Genomic DNA, 20,362 nt, shown 5'->3' with positions numbered 1-20,362 from the left:
TTTTAACTGCTTGCTATGTAACCCTGAACAAGTTTCTAAAAAGTCTTTCTGTACCTTACTTTCAGCTTCCTCAATTTTAAAACAGAGGTAAAAGCAGAAAGGAGAGATGCCTATTAAAATGGAAAAGTTTGGGGATCCCTGGGTGGCGCAGCGGTTTAGCGCCTGCCTTTGGCCCAGGGCGCGATCCTAGAGACATGGGATCGAATCCCACGTCGGGCTCCTGGTGCATGGAGCCTGGTTCTCCCTCTGACTATGTCTCTGCCTCTCTCTCTCTCTCTCTCTCTCTCTGTGACTATCATAAATAAATTAAAAAAAAAATTTAAAAAAAATAATAAAATGGAAAAGTTTAACAAGTAACAATTAACTTATTGTTGTTTTATCTGAAGTTCTAGGAACATCCCAGAATTCACTAACAATATTAGACTCAGAAAAATTCTAATCTTTTTCTTTCATCATCTCACTCAAGTCTGAGCACATGGAAAGGTCTTGGCTATCTAGAAAGTCATATGACACGAAAGCATCTTTAGGTAGATAATAAGCCTTGAACATGCTAATTTCTACCATCGCCTTCAATAGTAAATAAGAATTATGGAATTATGCATTTGTTTTAAATTTTGCCAAATCCCTACTATGGTAATAAGAACAAGAAATTTATGGGAAAAAATTAAAAAGTACAAAGAAATCAACACTCTTTTATTATAATGTCACATTAAAACACATTTTAAACAAAATAACGTAATAAAATGTACTGATTGCCTCTTAAAAGGCTTAAACACAAACCTTTCCCAAAACATCTCCACTGCCTTTAGTATAGTTTGGAAGAGTACACGATCTTCTAGGTTTTTTCCTCAGTTCTTCCTGTTCTGATAGCTTTCTTTTCAAAAGTGCTTCAATGTGTGGCATCTGTAATTTGTAAAGAAAAATTAACTACAAGGCTATTACTCCTGTACCAGACAGCCATAAGGATAGCAGAGAAAAATCAACAATTTGGACAACTCAAGAATATAAAGTTATTAAATAAGCATCACTTTAAAACAATGTGGTTATAGTAACGTAAAGTTTTCACCTCACTGATTAATCTTAGGAAATACACAACCTACAATAGGACTTCTCTTTGCAACTAACTACAGCATTATACACATAAAAAAACGTAAGTTTTAAGAAATCTATTGTCACTTTATCTCATTTTCTTTGCCACCACGTATACTGGTTATAGCTTATGAAGCCCTTTCAGCACAGTTCTCAAATTGTTGTATCATTAATTTCACTTATTAGTGTCATTAAATTAGAAATACAAACTTCAATTTCTTTGAAAAGAGTATCATTTTGTTAGCCCCTTTTAATGTCTAGTGACTAGGCTAATCCACGTCTTGGTACCTCCAAAACAAGTGTGCCCATTACTCTCTAAATAAAAAATGAATTGTAAAAAAAAAATTAGAGACTATAATTTAATAAAAAAAGCCTTTCACTTATACATGGAAACTATACCTGTTGTGTTGTAGGGATGTCAATATTATGTGTTTTTAGTTCATTTTGCAACTGAGCCTCTTTTAATTTTGCTTCTTCAACTCGGCCTAAAATTAAAAACAAAACAAACAAACCTGCATCAATTTGTAATAATCCCAGAAACACAGGTTTTGAAAAATACTTTCAATCTCTTGGGTCCCCCCCCACCCCCGTAATGACTGATGCTAAAGTTAAAAAATATAAGTGATTCTTTTAGAAATCCAAAATGAAACTAAGTCTAAAATTAATATTTGGATCTAATACACAATAATGAGAAAGAAAATTTGGTTTTTAAGGTGGTTTTAAAAAAATAAAATTTAGGGGCATCTGGGTGCCTCAGTCGGTTAAACATCTGTCTTTGGCTCAGGTCATGATCCCAGGGTTCTAGGATCAAGCCCTGTCCTGGGCTCCTGCTCAGTGGAGAGCCTTCTTCTCCTTCTCCCTCTCCCTGTGCTTGTTCTCCAGAGTACCCCCCTCACTCCCACTTTGTGTCAAATAAATTTATTTATTTTTTCCTAAAATAAGTATATAAATAAATAATGTCTTTAAAAAAAATACCCACACCCAAATTTGGTTTTAAGGTGGTTAAGGAAGATAGTATATATTAATACTGCAAACTCCAAGTAATCTTAGATAAATCATTTGATCCTGATTCACATGACTATATATAACATACATAATTGCATAAGATTGTGACAAGAACCAAGTAAGACTTTATAAAAAGAACCCTGAGTGCTACTACTGATGTATTTTCTCATCATCCTACATAGCTTCTATTATCCTCTAAATATCATTGACCTTGGATATACAAAAGTGAGTACCTTGAGGCAGGCAGTACATTTGTCAGTTAACTGATCAAAATTTTAACTATGTAGTTAACACAGAGACAAAAACCACAACGAAAAAATCTGACAAATGGAAAAAGATAAACCACAACCCAAAGTCTTATTTTAAATCTATAAAATTGATTATGAATTGCAGCAAACATGGTGCATTTACTTAAAAGTTAGATGCTTCTATACCATGTGTGCTGCCCTGTATACCTCCATAGTGTGACACACCGCAAATATTTTAAGCAAAATACACAGTCACAAGACTCAACTAAAAATTAAATTACATATCACTTCTGCAGTAAGACTGTCTTTTAGTATCTTCTGCTAGAACCTGGAGCCAGATATAAACATTACTGTCTTGTTAAAAGCCTTAAATTTCCACAGATTGATTTCTATTAAAAAAAAATCTCAAATTTTTATAGGTAAGCAGGATATAAATTTATTTAAAATGATAACCAAGAATGCAACCATTACTGCAGTGTTCTGCAGTTTATTTGTAGTCCAGGAAAGTAGACAATTTTTCTGTCTCATGGTCTCAACCTTCTGCCTTACCATTCCCCAAAGCCTAATTTTTTATTATCCTTGAATACAGAATGACTTACACTTCATTTCATCAAGAAGCTGATTGCTGGCTTCAAATAAACTTCTATACATTATAATATTCTTAGATAACTGGTCCTTTTCTTTTGTAAGTGCTGCCATTTGTTGCTGCTTCTTGACATCTAAGAAAAAGCATTCAGATAATTTAAACAATTCTAAAATTGTGACTTTTCCAAAACATGTCATAATATGATTAGGTAACTAATAAGCACCATGTTAATGGAAAGTATAATAAAAAAAAGTACCATAAACATAAGAAAAATCCTCTATTTTCCTAAAAACTTACCATTGTAAAACATAAATGGTAGGATATATGATTCTAATGTTCTTGACAGAGCTGGTAGCTGAGGCTCAAATACAATAAAATATTCAGTACTATCCTTTCCAGGACTATTTTCCGCCAGCACTAGATTCTGTAAAAAGAAAAGAACAGTTAGAAAAACAAGATTTAAAATGGTATTGTCAATGTATAAATGTTACATATCTATCTTACTGTGTTGTTTCCGAGTGGGGTAAATTTTAAAGGCAACAGGCATTGACTGATCCTTAAGACTCATCAACATTAATTAAAACATCAGCATCACTCAAGACCTAAAACTTTTTATGATCTTATCAATGGATAGATTATGCAAGATAATTACAAGAAAAAAAGGTATCTTTTCTTTTGGAACAGAAGTATCAATGGGCAATTACTATCTTAACTGGCAAAGTCTTTTTGACGCCAGCCTTTAAGAAGCTGAAGCAGTGTGAAACAGTGGATGGCATAAAAGTTATAAAAACAATCATAGACATGCCCAAAGCCCAATGGTGAGTTTAAGTTACAGCTGTTACCATGGAAGTAGACCCACTAATCCCAGGTGACCAAACAAGAGGTCCTAAAAAGCTCAGAAGATTTTTTATGATGTATTTTCTTTATTAATGCACATTTAAAACACCTGCAATATAATTTAGCTTAAGACCATAGCACGTATCAAGTAAATAATGGAGATATATTTACATTCTAATTTTTTTTTACATTCTTTACAGGAAACAAGATATTATTTTATTTTTTAGACTAGTACAATTCAGAGATAGAGAAGCAGAATTTTTAAAAACATAAATCCATAAAACACTTGCAGAGCAATCCATGAAATAAAATTATAAAATACAGATAACAATTCTCTTCTTTCCAAGGACTATAGAATACAAATCTACCATTAAACTAATATGCAGTCATACTTAGTTATTAAAGCTGTTTTCAATGTATTTACATGAATATAAACACAGAAAATACAGTTCACATTTTTAAAACATGTAATTCATGTTTTTAAAACTGTGGAATTCAGCAATCAATCTAATTTGTTGATCAATACAAGTGAATATCTAGATACTAATCTGTGAAATTTATGCATAGTATAGGTATATGGTACTTATCCTTTTGCTGGGTGAACATTTAGTTTCCTTAAAAATTTTTAACTACAATTTTAATATAGCAAAGAAAGTATGTTTCAGTATTTTTCTGTGTGTTCTCTACAATAATGAGAAATAGGACTCATTAAAAAGAGTTTAATAGGTAATATCAAATTTCCCTTCAAAAAGCCCATTGATTTATCTTCTCATCATTAGTAGGAATATCTAGTTTCGCTGGTGCTGGCCAACACTTCATTAGCAAGTTTTCTTTTTTCAAAATGGATGAAAAACAACCAGTCATTATCATTTCACTTAGCATTTCCTTGATTGGTACTGAGGTCATGCATCTTACTTACTGGTCCTTTTTACTTTCTCTTCCATTAACTGCCTGCTCATACTCTTTATTTTTTACTAAAAAATTACTTTTAAAATTTTTCTACTAAATTGTTTTTCCTTATTGATTTGTAGGAAGTTCTTCAGATTTAAAAATGTTTAATATATCTAACCCAACACTGTTATGTGTGCAGAGCAATATTTCTACACAACATAATTAAGAACCTTTTTTTTATCGTATGGTCAGATAAATGATCTCTCTACATATCCACAATTCAGGGTCAATAATTATCAACACGCTGCCATCATTCTTTTAATTCTAAGATATGATTATGATATATAAAGTTTTAACTTTTTATATAGTTAAATATAAAATCTTTGGGTGAGGGGATGGGGTTATTGGGTGATGTGATGAGTACTGGGTGTTATATGCAACTGATGAGTTACTGAACATTACATCTGAAACTAATGATGCACTATATGTTGGCTAATTGGATTAAATTTAAAAAGATATAAAATCTTTTCTTTTATGTCTTAAGGAGGCCTTTCCTATATTATTTCAAAGTTTTATAGTTTGCAATCTCTGATGTACAACTTATCAAAGAAAAACAGAGTAACAAAAATGAGAACTGAAGAGTCCATAACTGGATCCAAGCACAAATGGGAATGTGGCATATGAGAAATGGACAAATATGTAGAATAAAATTTAGAAACCTTTTTCAGAAATTTCTAGATCAAATAAGCAAAAGTATGGAGAATTTAGAATTCTCTAATGTAATTAATAAACTTGAACAATAAGCTTAGATTATAACTTTACAGAAAACAGTACATATTTTCAAGCAAACATGGAATATTTACAAATAACATTGTGTTCTAGGCCAGTATTTCCTAAATGTCCATATTGATGAGAATTACTGGCTTGGTAAGAGTCCAGAGCCCTACCCTAGACCTACTAAAGCAATCTATGAGTCAGAAGCCATGGAGGACTCAACAGTTTTCTGCTTATTCAGCGTGGCATTGGGAAGCTCTAGTGGAAATTCCTATGTATGACATGAAAATTCAATTCTACATGCAGCTGCAAGGAAATAGCTTACGTCACCATCTTAAACTCAAAAATGTGTATAGCTGTGGTAGCAATTTCAAATGCCTACAAGGGGCTAGGGGTAGGGGAGTGTCAAGGAAACAGGATAAAGGTAGGGTGGGTTAGGTGTATTCTTCCAATAGAGACTGACTTTGGTTAAGTGTCTACCTTCAGTTCAGGTCATGATCTCAGGGTCCTGGTATCAAGCCCTGCATGAGCAGGGATCCTGCTTCTCCCTCTCCCCCACCCCTGCTCTCTTTCTCTCAAATAATAAGTAAAATCTTTAAAATATATATATCTTTAATATAAAGTTAAGGAAATGATAAACATTGCAAAAGAAAAAGCATCAAGAGACAATCCTAAAAAGATCAAGAACAAGAAAAATGTTCAACCTACTGGTAACAAAGTATTTTTTTAAACATAAGAAACTTGGGTTAGAAATCTAAAAATTATTCATATTTAGAGTTGGCAATATTATGAAGAACATACACAAATTTGTGGTGGGACTATAAACTGAACAGCAATTGGCAATAGCTAATGACCAAAAGGCTTAAAATAAACATATCTTGCCACCAATTCAGCTTCTAGTAATTTCTTAAGGAAATAATCAGACTATGCAAGCATATACACAGAAGAAACATGATAAAAAGCACTATTGATAACTACAAGCTTTGGAAAGAAACTAAAAAAAAAAAAAGAAAGAAAGAAAAACTAAATTTCCACTTAGGATTGGTCAAATAAATTTATGTTCATTAATACAATGGTGTACATTTATACTTAATGATGAAGAAATACATCAAAGATGTGTCAAATAAAAATTTTTATAAAAGCAAAATTTTATAGATTTTATAAAAAATTTTTATTAATGAAATTTTACCCCCCACCCATGTATATAAGTCATCTACACATAGGGTATCTGTGCAGTATTTGTGTATGTACAGAAAAGTCTGCAAAGTAAGTCACTAAATTGCTAATCATCATTATCTCTGAAGAGTGGTAAAACAGTGATTGTTTACGTGTTTGTACTGTGTATTTTTTATACAAGTAAAAATATTTCCCTTTTGGAAAAAAAAAAGGGTAACAAAGGTAAGCTGCTTTGTTAAGTTTTTCTAGATATGTATACATTTTACCTGGCTATGTTATGTTCTGTTTCTATCCACAGAATGGTAACTTTTAAATATATGAATACATTAATATATTATCACTGAAGCTAAAAAGAATTATAATCAGAACATTCACAGGGAAAAGGGGGTTCTTGCCCAAAGTAATAATAATCCCACAAGTTCAATTTGTAATAGCTTACAGCAAAATCACAAAATATTTCCACTCACTTTCTAATTTATTGCTATACTTATAACATTTTCATAGCTATATATACAAATGAACAGGTATTGTAACACTGTGGTTTAAATGACTAAGTATAGTAACGTTATCTACTAGAAGACATAATAAATTACCGTGATTTCAGCTGAACCTTTCACAAAGGGAAATTCAAGTGTTCTCACTTTCCCGATAAAGAGTGGTGTATCTGTATCTTCCTCATTAGATCCTTTAATGGTAGCTACTACAGTGCCAACCAAATCAATTCCGGTATGATTGTTGTAGTCATCCTTCAAGGAAACAATAAAAAACGAATTAGAAGAACTGGTAAAATTAAATCCAGAAAAGAACATAGTATCCCACTACGAAAATTTTCCACAAAGGTCAAGTCCCATTACTAGTGTCACATGTTTTTCTTAATATTCTTGGCAGGTCTATTGCCACTTACTCCCTCAGTAATCAGAAGCTTTGAGGAGCTCACTATGATCAATCAGAGCAGAGCTCTTAAAAATGATTACTTCCTTCTTTCCCATCAGTAAAATGGACACTGAGTCGTCAATTTATCTCACACATATTCATAGAACATATGGGAAACAGGAGATTAAAGAAACGTATATATTAAGAAAGGCAGGCAAATTTCTGCATTTTTGAGTCAGTTCTACTTGGTATTAAAATACAAAGGTGTTTATAAATATTTCATCCACACAAATTTTCCCTATAGCCTTAAACTGAATAATTAATGTCTGACTCACTATTTTGCACACTAAAACAAAAATAATTTTTGTTACTCTTTACAAGTTTGGAAGTAAATAAACATTACCGTAATAGTAAGATGTAAATCTCTGACCAAGGTCCTGCTGGCAACTGAGCGAACATTTGAAACAGCTGGTGTAGCTGGTTGGATTTTAGGCACTAACTTCACAGGCTGATTAGGGAGAACATCAACTATAACCTTACAAAAGAGAAGCAGCTTTGTGATTAACAATATATTAATGGTTTAGTATTTAAGAGTAAGACAAGAAATAATGCTAGCATACACTAAAAAAATGTAATGTTACTTTCTAAGATAGATTTCCATTAATCACCCAAAACTAATCAACTTATTTTCTAAAATTCAGTAGAAAGATTTGTCAGAGATAAATTTTCAAATGTTAACAGCCATCTAAGGGCAAATTTAGGAGATTTAAAAATACAGGTACTTTTTAGACATTTAGTACACTAACATATTGAATGGAGATGATGTATATCAAGATTACCTTTAACTTCATTATCCAGAAAACTTCATTATCCAGAATTCTAATACATAAAATATTATTAACTGAAAATTTTTCATGTATGGTTGATAGGAGTAACCATACCATGATATACACTAAAACGCTTACGGACTCCTCAAAATAAAGAGAAATGGAAAAGTAACTTAAATATCAGGTCATATTAATCAACCTATTTTAAATATATCCTAATATTTCTGAAAATTGCATTATTTAACTTTTATTATCAACTGCATCCAATAATTAATTCAATTTTAAACAAAACCATTTCATTCCTATACTAACCAAGAAAATGTAAAGCTAACTATGGTATATAAAAAGAGTAAGCAAACCTGTTCACTGTTAAGAATATTTGCTTTATCCATCATAAAACCAAACTGGATACAGTATGTTCCCACTTTGTTAGGAATTGCTTTATCCCTATGTTAGAAAGAGATAAGATTATTGATACCTTTTAAATAAAAAGGGAAGGTATTCAAAACATCAGCATTTCTACTCCTTCTACAAAAAGTAAATGAATAAAAAAAAGAATGACTATCACTATATTTGCCTTCATTCAACAAATATTTCCTGTAATATGAGGCTTTATCCTAGGTCCCAAGGGAGAAACAATTCAGTTTTAAATCATCTGAATCTCTGAATGTGGATGGAAAAGAAAACAGACTGCTACTGGCCCAGATAATGGAAACAAATGTAAACCTGACCTGGAGAAAGAAAATACTTTACACTTCAAATTATTTCTGTAAATATTCATAAGCAAAACGTATGGTAAACAACAAAAAATAAGAACAACAGAAATAAGGGCCCACTGAATCAGACTAAAAGGAACTTGAGACAGGCTTTAATAAACTCTGGTTACTAATTCTTAGCATAATGAAAGACAAGATTGAAAATTTCTGAAAATTCCAACAGAGAACTAGGCCTTAAAAAACAAACAACACTAAAAATACTGAATAGAAATTGATAATTGAAAGATGGATTTAACAGCAAATTGGGTACACTGAGTAGATATCAGTTACTGAAGGTAGTTTAGAAGAAAATATCTAGAAGAGAGACAATAAAGAATGGCAAATGGAGAGAAAGAGGATGAGAGAGTACATTGTAAGGACTAATATGCCAGAAAAAGAAGAGGGAAAGAATAAGCAGAACCCATATTTGGTAAGATAATGGTTGATAATTTTTCAAACCAGAGCAAAGACCATAAAATCAAAGCCTATGAAAACTAAGAAGAAAAAATAAAAAGAAATTCATGATTAGACACATCACAGTAAAACTGCTGAAAAACAAAAAGAATAGAAATAATTACTTTTCAGGATAATAGTAAGGCTGGGGCACATGGGTGGTACAGCTATTAAGGGACCAACTAATGGTTTTGGCTCATGTGATCTCAGGGTCTTGGGATAGAGCCCCTCATCTGCTTAAGACTCTTCTCCCTCTCCCCTGACTCACGCACGCGTGTGCACACATACACACACTCTCTCTCAAATAAATAAATCTTAAAAATAATAATAGTAATAAGGATGATAGCTAGCTTCTCAACATAAATAAAAGGATAGTGAAGGTTGGCTTACAAGTACTGCAAGAAAGAAACTGCCAATATAAAGTAAAGTATCATTTTCAAGAAACATACTATTCTAGTATGAAGGTGTGATATATTTTCAAGTAAAAATGAGATAATTCATCATCAGCAGATGTACACTAGAGGTAATAAATACTAAAAGAACTTCTCAGATGCAAAATGATCCTAGATGGAAAACCTGAGTTGAACCTTAACAGAAACCTTCAGAAATGAGTTAGTAAAGCTACGTGAACACTAACTATATGAAATAATTATGTATTGATAGATTTAACACACACAACAAAGGCATCCAAGTTGCAAGAGGGAGAATGGTGTTTAAGTGTTTTAAGATTCATGCACTGACCAAGGAGAGGGTAAAAAATGCAAAGTGTCATCATCACACACCGGTATAGTATGTAATTATGCATGTAACCTCTCAAAAAAAATCATTTAGAGAATAATAAGACCAAGTTAATAAAGAGTAACACATGATAACTAAAAACACTTAATAAATCTAAAAGGAAAAGGAACAAATGATAGTAGAATCAACTAAAAAACTGTAGAGTCAAAAACAAGTGCTTCTGGTAATTATTTCTAAGATCTAAAATTTTCAATTAAAGGATTATTAACGAAGGGATGAGCACTGGGTGTTATACTATATTTTGGCAAATCGAACTCCAATAAAAATATACAAAAAAAGATTATTATGCCATCTATATATGATCATTTAAAATATATGCCATCTATAAATGATAATTTAAAATATAAGGACACAAAAATAATGAAAAAAAGATATTTATACAAATACTAATTCTCATGATCTCTAAAGTGGTTTCTGCATGTCACATATGTGGAAAGTTGGTATACTGTTATCAAAGCAGACTTCCAAGCAACAAGCATCACTAGAGAAAAAAGTAGATACTTAATAATGATAGCAAATTCAATGTGTCAGAAAAATATAATAATGTAAGTCTATATGTAAAGAATAACACAGTCTTAAAATGGGTAAACACTAACAGAACTAAGAGAGAAAATAAATTCACACCCATAACGGGAAATTTACCACACGGCTTTAAAATATATATACATGGCAAAGTTTAAAATACATAGAAAAAATTTAATTACAGAAAACTGAAACACAATAATTACCAAATTTTGAAGTAATGAACATAACACTATTTTACATGCAGTTCATATTATTTTCTACTATATGGAATATGTTTACAAAAACTGATCATATGCACATATTACAAAAACAATTATCAGTCAGTTTCACAGGAATGAAATTACACAAGGCAGGCTCTGTGACCATAGCAGAATTAATCTAGAAATCAATAACAAAGAGTAAGAAAATCCCATGATTTAGAAATTAAACAATATACTTCTGAAAAATAGCCATGGGCAGAAAATGAAATTAAAATAGAAATTAAAACATATTTTGATCCAAATAACAATGTAAAAACTTGGAAAATTTATAGCTTTACATACATATATATGTATATACAGGCTGAAAATAAATGTGTTAAATAACAATCTCAAAAAAAAAAAAAAAAAACCAATCTCAAGAAGTTTTAAAAAGGCAGAAGTTGGTTCTTTGAAAGAGCTACAAAATTTACATCTCCAGGTATGATTAACCAATTAACAAAAGTACAAATAATTTGAATGAGAGATCACTACAGAGTCTACAAATTGTGAACAACTTTTAAAATTTAGCTAAGACTGACAAACTGAAAATTTTAAGTTACCAAAACTGAGCAGAGATGACACAGGAAATACAAATAGTCACATAACTGCTGAATTTGAAGGAACTAAATCCATTAAGTACAACCTTCCTCCCCTAAACTCCAGGCATAGATGGCTTCACTGATGAAATCTACCAAACATTTAAGGAAGAAATAATGACAACTCTCACACAAGATCCAGAAAATAAACCAAGACTTGGGGACCACTTCTCCCAGTTACTGTAGTAAGGCATATATGACCTAGATTCCAAACCTAAAAAGAATATATAAGACAGTATAGGCAATCTTGACCCATTAATGTAAATGTAAAAATTCCAAACAATTAGCAAAACAAATCCACCAACACATTTTGGTTATGAGCCATGATCAAAGTGGGTTTACTCCAGTAATGCAAGACTGGCTGAATGAACATACAGAAAATTAATGTTCTGCAAAACTCAGTACATTAAAAAAGAAAGCAAAAATATGACATATTACTTGAATAGGTGATGAAATGTAATGTCAGTTCATAATAAATAGAAAATTTTCTTACTAATGATTACAAAGAACAGTCTGATAAAGATACCTACAAATGAAATTCAGGATTGGGAATGAAATTAGGATGATCACTCTCATCATGTCTATTTAACATTTTACTGAAGGTCCAAGCCACTGCAGTATGGCAAGAAAAAGAAAATGCACAATGACTAGAAAGTAATCAACCTATCATATATTCACAGACATGAATGTGCAAATATTTTGAAATCCCAAAGAATCTGAAATTAAAGAGGCTAGGAGAGATGCTGACTACAATGTGAGTAAACACAAATCATCTAGATTTCTGTAACAACAAACAAAATAAAAAATTTTAAAGGATTTTTTAAAAAAAATTTATTTATTTATTCATGAGACACACACACACACACACACAGAGAGAGAGAGAGAGAGAGAGAGAGAGAGAGAGAGAGAGAGAGGCAGAGACACAGGCAGAGGGAGAAGCAGGTTCTTCGCAGGAGCCTGATGTGGGACTTGATCCCGGATCCTGGGATCACGACCTGAACCAAAGGCAGCCACCCAACTGCTGAGCCACCCAAGTACCCCTTAAAGGATGTTGTTTAAAATAGCATCCAAAATATTAATTATCTAGGCATTATGCTGAGTGAAATAAGACAGAAAATTACAAATACTCTATTATTTCTCCCAAATACTCTATTATTTCACCCATATGTAGAATCTAAAAACCTCAAATTTGTAGATACAAAGAAGAGATTGATTATTGCCAGAGACAGGGACTGGGAGATGGAAAGTTTCAGTTGAAAGGAGAATAAGTCCTGAGGAAGTAATGTACAGCATGGTAACTATAGAGTTAACAATACTATAGTGTTTATTTGAAAGTTAAAAGAGTAAATCTTAAAAGTTTCCAATATAAGAAAAAAATTTGTTGCTATTAAGGTGATGGATAGTAACCAAACTACTATGGAATACACCTGGATGGATGGATGGATATATATCTCTCAAATCATTACGTTGTACACTTTAAACTAATACAATATTATATGTCAATTATATCTCAATAAAACTGGAAAAGATATAAACTAATTAAAAATTAACTTAAGGAAAAATGTATGACACCTTGTTTCAAAATTTTATGAAATGATGTAAGAGAAAATAAAGAAATTCGGGATCCCTGGGTGGCGCAGCGGTTTGGCGCCTGCCTTTGGCCCAGGGCGTGATCCTGGAGACCCGGGATCGAATCCCACATCGGGCTTCCGGTGCATGGAGCCTGCTTCTTCCTCTGCCTGTGTCTCTGCAACCCCCCCTCTGTGACTATCATAAAAAAAAAAAAAAATTAAAAAAAAAAGAAATTTAAATAGAGGAATATGACATACTGTAAGATTGTAAGATTTTCCCAAATTTTTACTGAAACAAAAATCCCAACAAGTATTTTTTTTTTAAGGATTTTATTTATTTTGAGAGGGAGAGAACGTGAACAAGAGAGAGCACAAGTGGCAGGGAGGCACAGAGGGAGAAGGACAAGCAGACTCCCAGTTGAGCAGGGAGCCCATCACAGGGCTAGATCTCAGGACCCTGAGATCATGACCTGAGCTGAAGGCAGATCCTTAACCAACTAAGTCATCCAGGTGCCCCCCCATAGATATTGTTATTAAAGCTGTGTTATTGAATATTTGATAATCTGATTCTAAAATTTATATGGAAAATAAAGGGTCAAGATATGCATGAAGAACAAGGTTAGCAGACTTGTTTTATAAGATACCAAACTTATCAAGAAGGTATGGCAAAATATAGAGAAACAGGCAAAGAAATCAAATGGAGTAAAATGTACACATATTTGGACATAGGATTTAAAGATGGCATTGCAAAAAATTGATCTCAAGAAATAAAGCAGCCACAACTGTTTATATAGTTTTATACATACATAAAAACAAATGGCCCACTTTTAATATAACTCACAGCATTCATTAAAAATATTAATTCCAAGTATAACTGTAGAAATTATAATTTAAAAAGTTTACAAAGTTAGGAGTGCTTGGTTGCAACAGAAGAGTACGCAACTACTGATCTCAGGGTCATGGGTTTGAGCCCCACGCTGGGTGTAGAGATTACTTCATTAAAAAAAAAAAAGTTAACAAAGTAGATGCAAAGCCCTGCTCACAAGCTTAGCCTTTGGTTAGCATTTGTGAACTCAGATTTTAGAAAGGTTCCCACCATTAACTGCTAAGAGTGATTCACAAAGCTTAAACTGTTTCTACAAATAATATGGCTTATGCCAAACTGTTGCTTTCCTTCTGGGAATCTGAATTCTGATATGTGCAGGCAGAGGACCCTTATACAACTAGCCGCCTAAAAAACTCTGAGTGCTAAGTCTCTGATAAAATTACCTTGGTTGGCAGCATTTCTAACATGTTATCATAACTTGTTGGGCAATTAAGCAAGTCCTGTGTGACTTCACTGGGAAAGAACCCTTGAAAATTTGTGTATATTTTCCCTTGGACATTGCCCAATGCATCTTTTCCCTTCCCTGATTTTGCTTTGTATCCTTTCACTGTAATAAATCATAGATGTCTGACTATAAATAGACTTCTGTGAGTCCTCCAAATCAATCATCAAACCTGGGGTGGTCTCAGGAACCCTCAACACAATTATACAGAATAGCTTCAAGGCTTAAATGTAAGGAAATTACTTCTTAAGGACATTAAACGGGCTACCTAAAAAGGAGAAGATTAACAAGTTTGATTATATTAAAAAATAAGGACTTCTGTTCAAGATATCATACAGTCCAAAAGCAAGGCAATGGAATAGGCAAAGATGTCTAACAAAAGGCTTATCCCCAGAATATATAGAGAACTGCTACAAATTAATATGAAAAAGAAAACTCCACAGAAAAATTGATAAGCCATAATGGCACTTCACAAAAGGTTATCCAAATGGCCAATAAATACACTATGAAAAAAGAAACACAAAACTAAACCTAATATCACTACATACCCATAAGAATAGCAAAACAGAAAAGACTGATAAAACCAACTGTTGGGGAGAATGTAGAATGGGAACTTTCATAACTGCTGGTAGGAGTATAAATTGTCATAAACACTTTGAAAAACTTCTTGGCACCAGCTAATAAAGTTAAACATATACATAATCTAAGATCTAGCAATTATCCAGCAATGAAAATGAATGAATTTATAGCTACAAGCCATGAAAAACATTAAGTTATAATGCTGAGTAAAAGAACTTGTATACAAAAGATAGTACATATGAAGTTTAAAAATGGGCACAACTGAAGAATTTGGGGATGCAAAGAAAACCAACTCAGGAGAGAGTTTAGTGTGTGTGTGTGTGTGTGTGTGTACGTGTAGCAGGAAGGAAGCAGGTAATGATTGGGAGGGGCACAAGGTGGGGCTTCCCAGGTCCTGGCAATTGACTTCAGTAATGGTTGTACAGAAATTCACTTTGGGAGAAGTCATAAAACTGCATCTTTTTAAGTTTATGAATTTTCTATTTGTTTTAAAAGGTTAAAAAGTTGAGATTATATGCAGAACACCAAACACAGTGACTGACACACATTAAGAATGCAAATATTTTCATGTATTCAAATATACCCAATATATGGAAATATATTTTATTTGTATAATTGACAGTGTACATGATTTTTAAAAATCTTTCCTTTTTAACCACTTTTTAAATTTAATTTTTTAAATTGAAATACAGTCAACATACACTATTATATTAGTTTCAGGGGTACAACACAATGACTCAACATTTATACATATAAAAAAGTGACTACCACCACAATAAAACTTGCTACCATCAGTCACTGTACAAAGTATTTACATATTAATGTAAATACATATTAATTATATATATCCTCTAAGCTATAGACTGCATCCTAATGTTTTATTTTATAATTGCAAGTTTGCACCTTTCAATATCCTTTCCCTATTTTGCCCATCTGCCTACACAGCAAAGATTTTTATTTTTTAAGATTGACTGATTGATTGAATTGATTGAAAGAGCAAGCAGGGGGAGGTGTAGAGGCGGAAGGAAATGAAGAATCTCAAGCAGACTCCTGGGTGAGCAGAGCCCAACGTGGGGCTCAATCCTACAACTCTGAGCTTAAGATAGGTGTTTTTTAAGTCCCTGTCTAGTATGTTTGCCATCAGGATTTTCAGGAACAGCTTTGGCTGACTTGTTTTTTTCCTATGAATGGCAGATACTTTTGCTATTTCTTGGTCTTGAGATTTTTATTTTAAAAGCTAGACTCGGGGGCAGCCCAGGTGGCTCCGTGGTTTAGTGCCACCTTCAGCCCAGGGCCTGATCCTGGAGACCTGGGATCAAGTCCCACGTTGGGCTCCCTGCATGGAGCCTGTTTCTCCCTCTGCCTGTGTCTCTGCGCCTCGCCCCCTCTCTATGTGTCTCTCATGAATAAATAAATAAAATCTTTAATAAAATAAATAAATAAAAACTAGACTTGGGTAGTTCCAGCCATTCTTCAAATACTCTCTCTCCCTCTCCCTCTGCTCCTAACCCTCAACTTGTACTCTCCCGTCTCTTTCTCTAACAACAACAACAAAACACAACAAACACCTATTGTAAAGATGCTCAAAGAACTGAAGCAACACATAGAGAAAATCAAAGTGGTATAGGGAAAAAATGGAAATATCAATAAACAGAAAAGCTGACAAGAAACCAAAAGCAAATTCTGGAGCTGAAAAATATAGTAATTGAAGTGAAAATTTCAGTACAGGTATTCAAAGGCAGAGTTGAGTAGAAGAAGAAAGACTTACTAAATCTGAAGATAATGGATATCATAGTCTACAGAACAGAAAGGAAAAAGAACTGAATAAAAGTGAACAAAACCTGAGGGACCTTTAGGACACCAGCAAGTATCCTCTCACCAGGGGAAGAGAGAGAGTATTTCAAAAGGCAAAGACAATGAGAGAATATGGAGAGCAGTAGGAGAGAAGTGAATCATTACACACAAGGGATTCTCAAGAAACTGATCAGATACCTCATCAGGAAGTCTAGAGGGCAGAAGGCAATGGACCAATATTCAAAGTGCTTTAAAAAAATATACTGTCAGCCAAGAATCCTATATCCAGCAAAACTGCCCTTGAAAAGTGAGGGGAGGGCAACCTCGGTGGCTCAGAGGTTTAGCGCTGCCTTTGGCCCAGGGCGTGATCCTGGAGACCCGGGATCGAGTCCCACATCAGGCTCCCTGCATGGAGCCTGCTTCTCCCTCTGCCTGTGTCTCTGCCTCTCTCTCTCTCTATCTCTCTCTGTCTCATGAATAAATAAAATCTTAAAAAAAAAAAAGTGAGGGAAAAATTAAGACATTCTCAGATAAACAAAAGCTAAGTGAGTTCATTACTTCTAGACCTGGCCTGTAAGAAATGTTCAAGGAAATACTACAGAGTAAGATGAAAGAACAGGCAATAACTCGAAACTACATGGAGAAACAAAGATCTCAATAAAGGTAAATACACAGGCAATGATAAATGCCAGTATTATTGTAACAATGTTTATAACTGCATTTTTTGTTTTCTACATGATTTAAGAGACTAATATATTTGAAGAAACAAAACTTAGTCTAAAAGTTAAAAGAACATTTCTCATTTAAAAATAAATGAAAGAAATCCTGGACATAGTCTATTCAAAACCAATTTTCCTATTTCAAAGTAGAAGTCTAGAATAGAGAAACAAAAATTCAAGTGAATTAAATTCAAAGTCATATAGTTAAACCATAAAAAACTAGTTCAATCTGTTTTATTTCATAACACTTAAGCTTTGAACTACAGAAACCTCCTATATAATAACATAAAGTACTCTGACAATGTTATTTTTTTGATGATTTTAATTGTTTTGAAAGCTAATATAACTATCACAAGTCTCTCCCCAAACCATTTTACAAAGCTTACAAATAATACACATTTTCTCAAAATACTTCCTGAGAAAAATTAAGAGATACAAACATATTCTTTTCAATCATAAATTATTTTTCCCAAGTTGAGCAGACAAGTACCATCAAGGCTGAAATCACTTTGTAAACATTATGCACAAAAATATCAAATGATTTGAGAAATACCTGAAGTAGAAACAGCCATCTTCCTTGTCATTATCTTTTATTTTATTACAACTAAATGTTTCTGCCTAGAAAGGAAGTAGGGGTGAAGGTGGGGGAAGGAGAAATCACATTTAACATATAGTATATTCAGGATGAAACTTTATATTATCTTTCCCAAATGCAAATACAGATCACATCTGGATTTATAAATACACACATATCTTTACATGCATTTTAAAATTTAATAATGGGATGAGTCATGATGATATACCATTATTAAAGGGCACAAAATAGAGCTCTATGGTGGTGACACAGTTTTAAGGTAACAGCTGCTTGATGGGACAGTATAAATCTAGGAAGCTAGTTTCCTAAACACATAATTAAAATGAATCATAAATCCTGAAAGGCACTGTTAAATTAAGACACTCTAATATGCTTTAGCTTTCAATTCTAGGTTCACACTGTCCAATATGGTAGCCAATTGCTCCATGTGGCTACTGAGCAACAGAAACATATCTGGTTCAAAAAGAGATGGGTACAAGCATAAAATACACAGGAAATTTCAAAGAATTAGTAACATATAAGGATGTAAAATCTCATTAATAAATTTTAAAAACTGAGTATACACTGAAATAGTAATTTGATGTTAGGTTAAAATTAAATTAAAGTTTATTTTTCTTTTTACATTTTTAATGTTGTTACTAGAAAAATATAAATATCATGTGGGACTTGTATTATATTTCTATTGGACTGTGCTCTTTTAGACCTCAAACTGTTCTCATCACTCCACCCCCCTTCTCTATCCTGCAAGTGTATCCAATCATATCTCTTTACTATCTCATTGTCAATATTATCTCTTAGTGGTATTCAATGGCTTTTTGCCCTATGCCACTGTCCTTCAGATAATTTTAAAGTATAATATAGCTTAAAAGTTTAAGAAATATCACAGTGTAGGCTGCTTTTTTTGAAAGGCACCAACACTAATTTTGAGACATACTGATATATTTTTAAAATCTCAAGTGATGACGCAGGTTAATGTCTAGTTCTCTAGTATATTTAATTTTAAGTACATTTAATTTTAAGTTAAATATAAGATCTAGTTTAAACTTTGATAATGCTTTCCAGAACTCACATTTGCTGGTGGTCGGTTCCCACTGTTAGACAGCTGCCACATTTTCATGGAAATACGTGCTGGATTAATATTTTTAATGATACTGTCATCTTCAGAAATAACAGTAATCATAAAATCTGTCATGATGAATATTAAAAATTATTTTCTAGTCCATTTAATGGATTTGGTTAAATAACTCTATGTCTTAAAGTATATATCTTGTTTAAATATTAATAATGAAATTCTGAAGAAAACAATCAGCATTCCCCAATCATGTCTATAAAAATGTACTAATCACAACAGACAACTCTCTCTAGTGCTAAGTCTCCTCCAGAAATGTAACACATACATCTTTGCTATTACTAGTCCATTGATTTATTTTCAGTCTGTAATGCCATAAATTCTACTAGGCAAGACCAAAGGTTAGACTGGATACTCATATTAAACCTAGGTTTAAGGCAACTGGTCATAAATCCTTATGCTTTATATATTCTGGGAATATAGTGTTTATTTTCTCTCATGATTTTTTTTTTAAGATTTATTTATTCACGAGAGATAAAGAGAGAGAGAGAGACAGAGACAGAGACAGAGACAGGCAGAGGGAGAGGAAGCAGGCTCCATGTAGGGAGCCTGATAGGGGACTCAATCCCGGGATTCCGGGATCACACCCTGAGCCACCAAAGGCAGACACAACTGAACCACCTTGGCGTCCCTCTCTCATGATTTTTAATAGCATAGGGTAGCTAAACTATTTTTACATATAGTATTCCCCTTATGTTTATCATTCATTTGGTACCCATATGATAGATTTACTTTTTTAATCACAGGAAATAGGTCTTATCACCCAAAACAGATTCATAATTATGACTATAAAGGTTGTATATATGTAACTTATTAAAAATGATTAATTTTCTATTCTAAATGTTTTGCTCTGCTTGTTTTATTCTCTATAATTATGTATAGGAATTTATCCATTCAAGAAAACAGAGGTCTTCAATGGTAATGGTAATGGTAATAAATACCATTTCCTATTGACTTGGCACCTGCTGCACTCCA

General features: G+C 32.8%; 1 protein-coding gene across 3 annotated transcripts in view; it reads right to left on the bottom strand.

The window, feature by feature from the left end:
- The window catches only part of SMCHD1 (structural maintenance of chromosomes flexible hinge domain containing 1), a 143,696-nt gene that overhangs the window by 34,334 nt on the left and 89,000 nt on the right, over positions 1 to 20,362 (bottom strand). For all 3 annotated transcript variants that reach the window (XM_055324007.1, XM_055324008.1, XM_055324006.1), the window contains exons 33-41: positions 19,328 to 19,443; positions 18,217 to 18,281; positions 8,666 to 8,753; positions 7,883 to 8,014; positions 7,200 to 7,352; positions 3,226 to 3,352; positions 2,942 to 3,061; positions 1,489 to 1,574; positions 781 to 903 (exon numbers count right to left, since the gene is read on the bottom strand). In XM_055324007.1, the coding sequence (XP_055179982.1) occupies positions 781 to 903; positions 1,489 to 1,574; positions 2,942 to 3,061; positions 3,226 to 3,352; positions 7,200 to 7,352; positions 7,883 to 8,014; positions 8,666 to 8,753; positions 18,217 to 18,281; positions 19,328 to 19,443 (1,010 nt within the window). The remainder of the gene's footprint in view (positions 1 to 780; positions 904 to 1,488; positions 1,575 to 2,941; positions 3,062 to 3,225; positions 3,353 to 7,199; positions 7,353 to 7,882; positions 8,015 to 8,665; positions 8,754 to 18,216; positions 18,282 to 19,327; positions 19,444 to 20,362) is intronic.

The sequence above is a fragment of the Nyctereutes procyonoides genome, unplaced genomic scaffold (assembly GCF_905146905.1).
Source record: "Nyctereutes procyonoides isolate TBG_1078 unplaced genomic scaffold, NYPRO_anot_genome, whole genome shotgun sequence".
NCBI classification, from domain to species: domain Eukaryota; kingdom Metazoa; phylum Chordata; class Mammalia; order Carnivora; family Canidae; genus Nyctereutes; species Nyctereutes procyonoides.
Note: the sequence above shows the minus strand (reverse complement) of the source record. Positions and strands in the feature narration are given on the sequence as shown.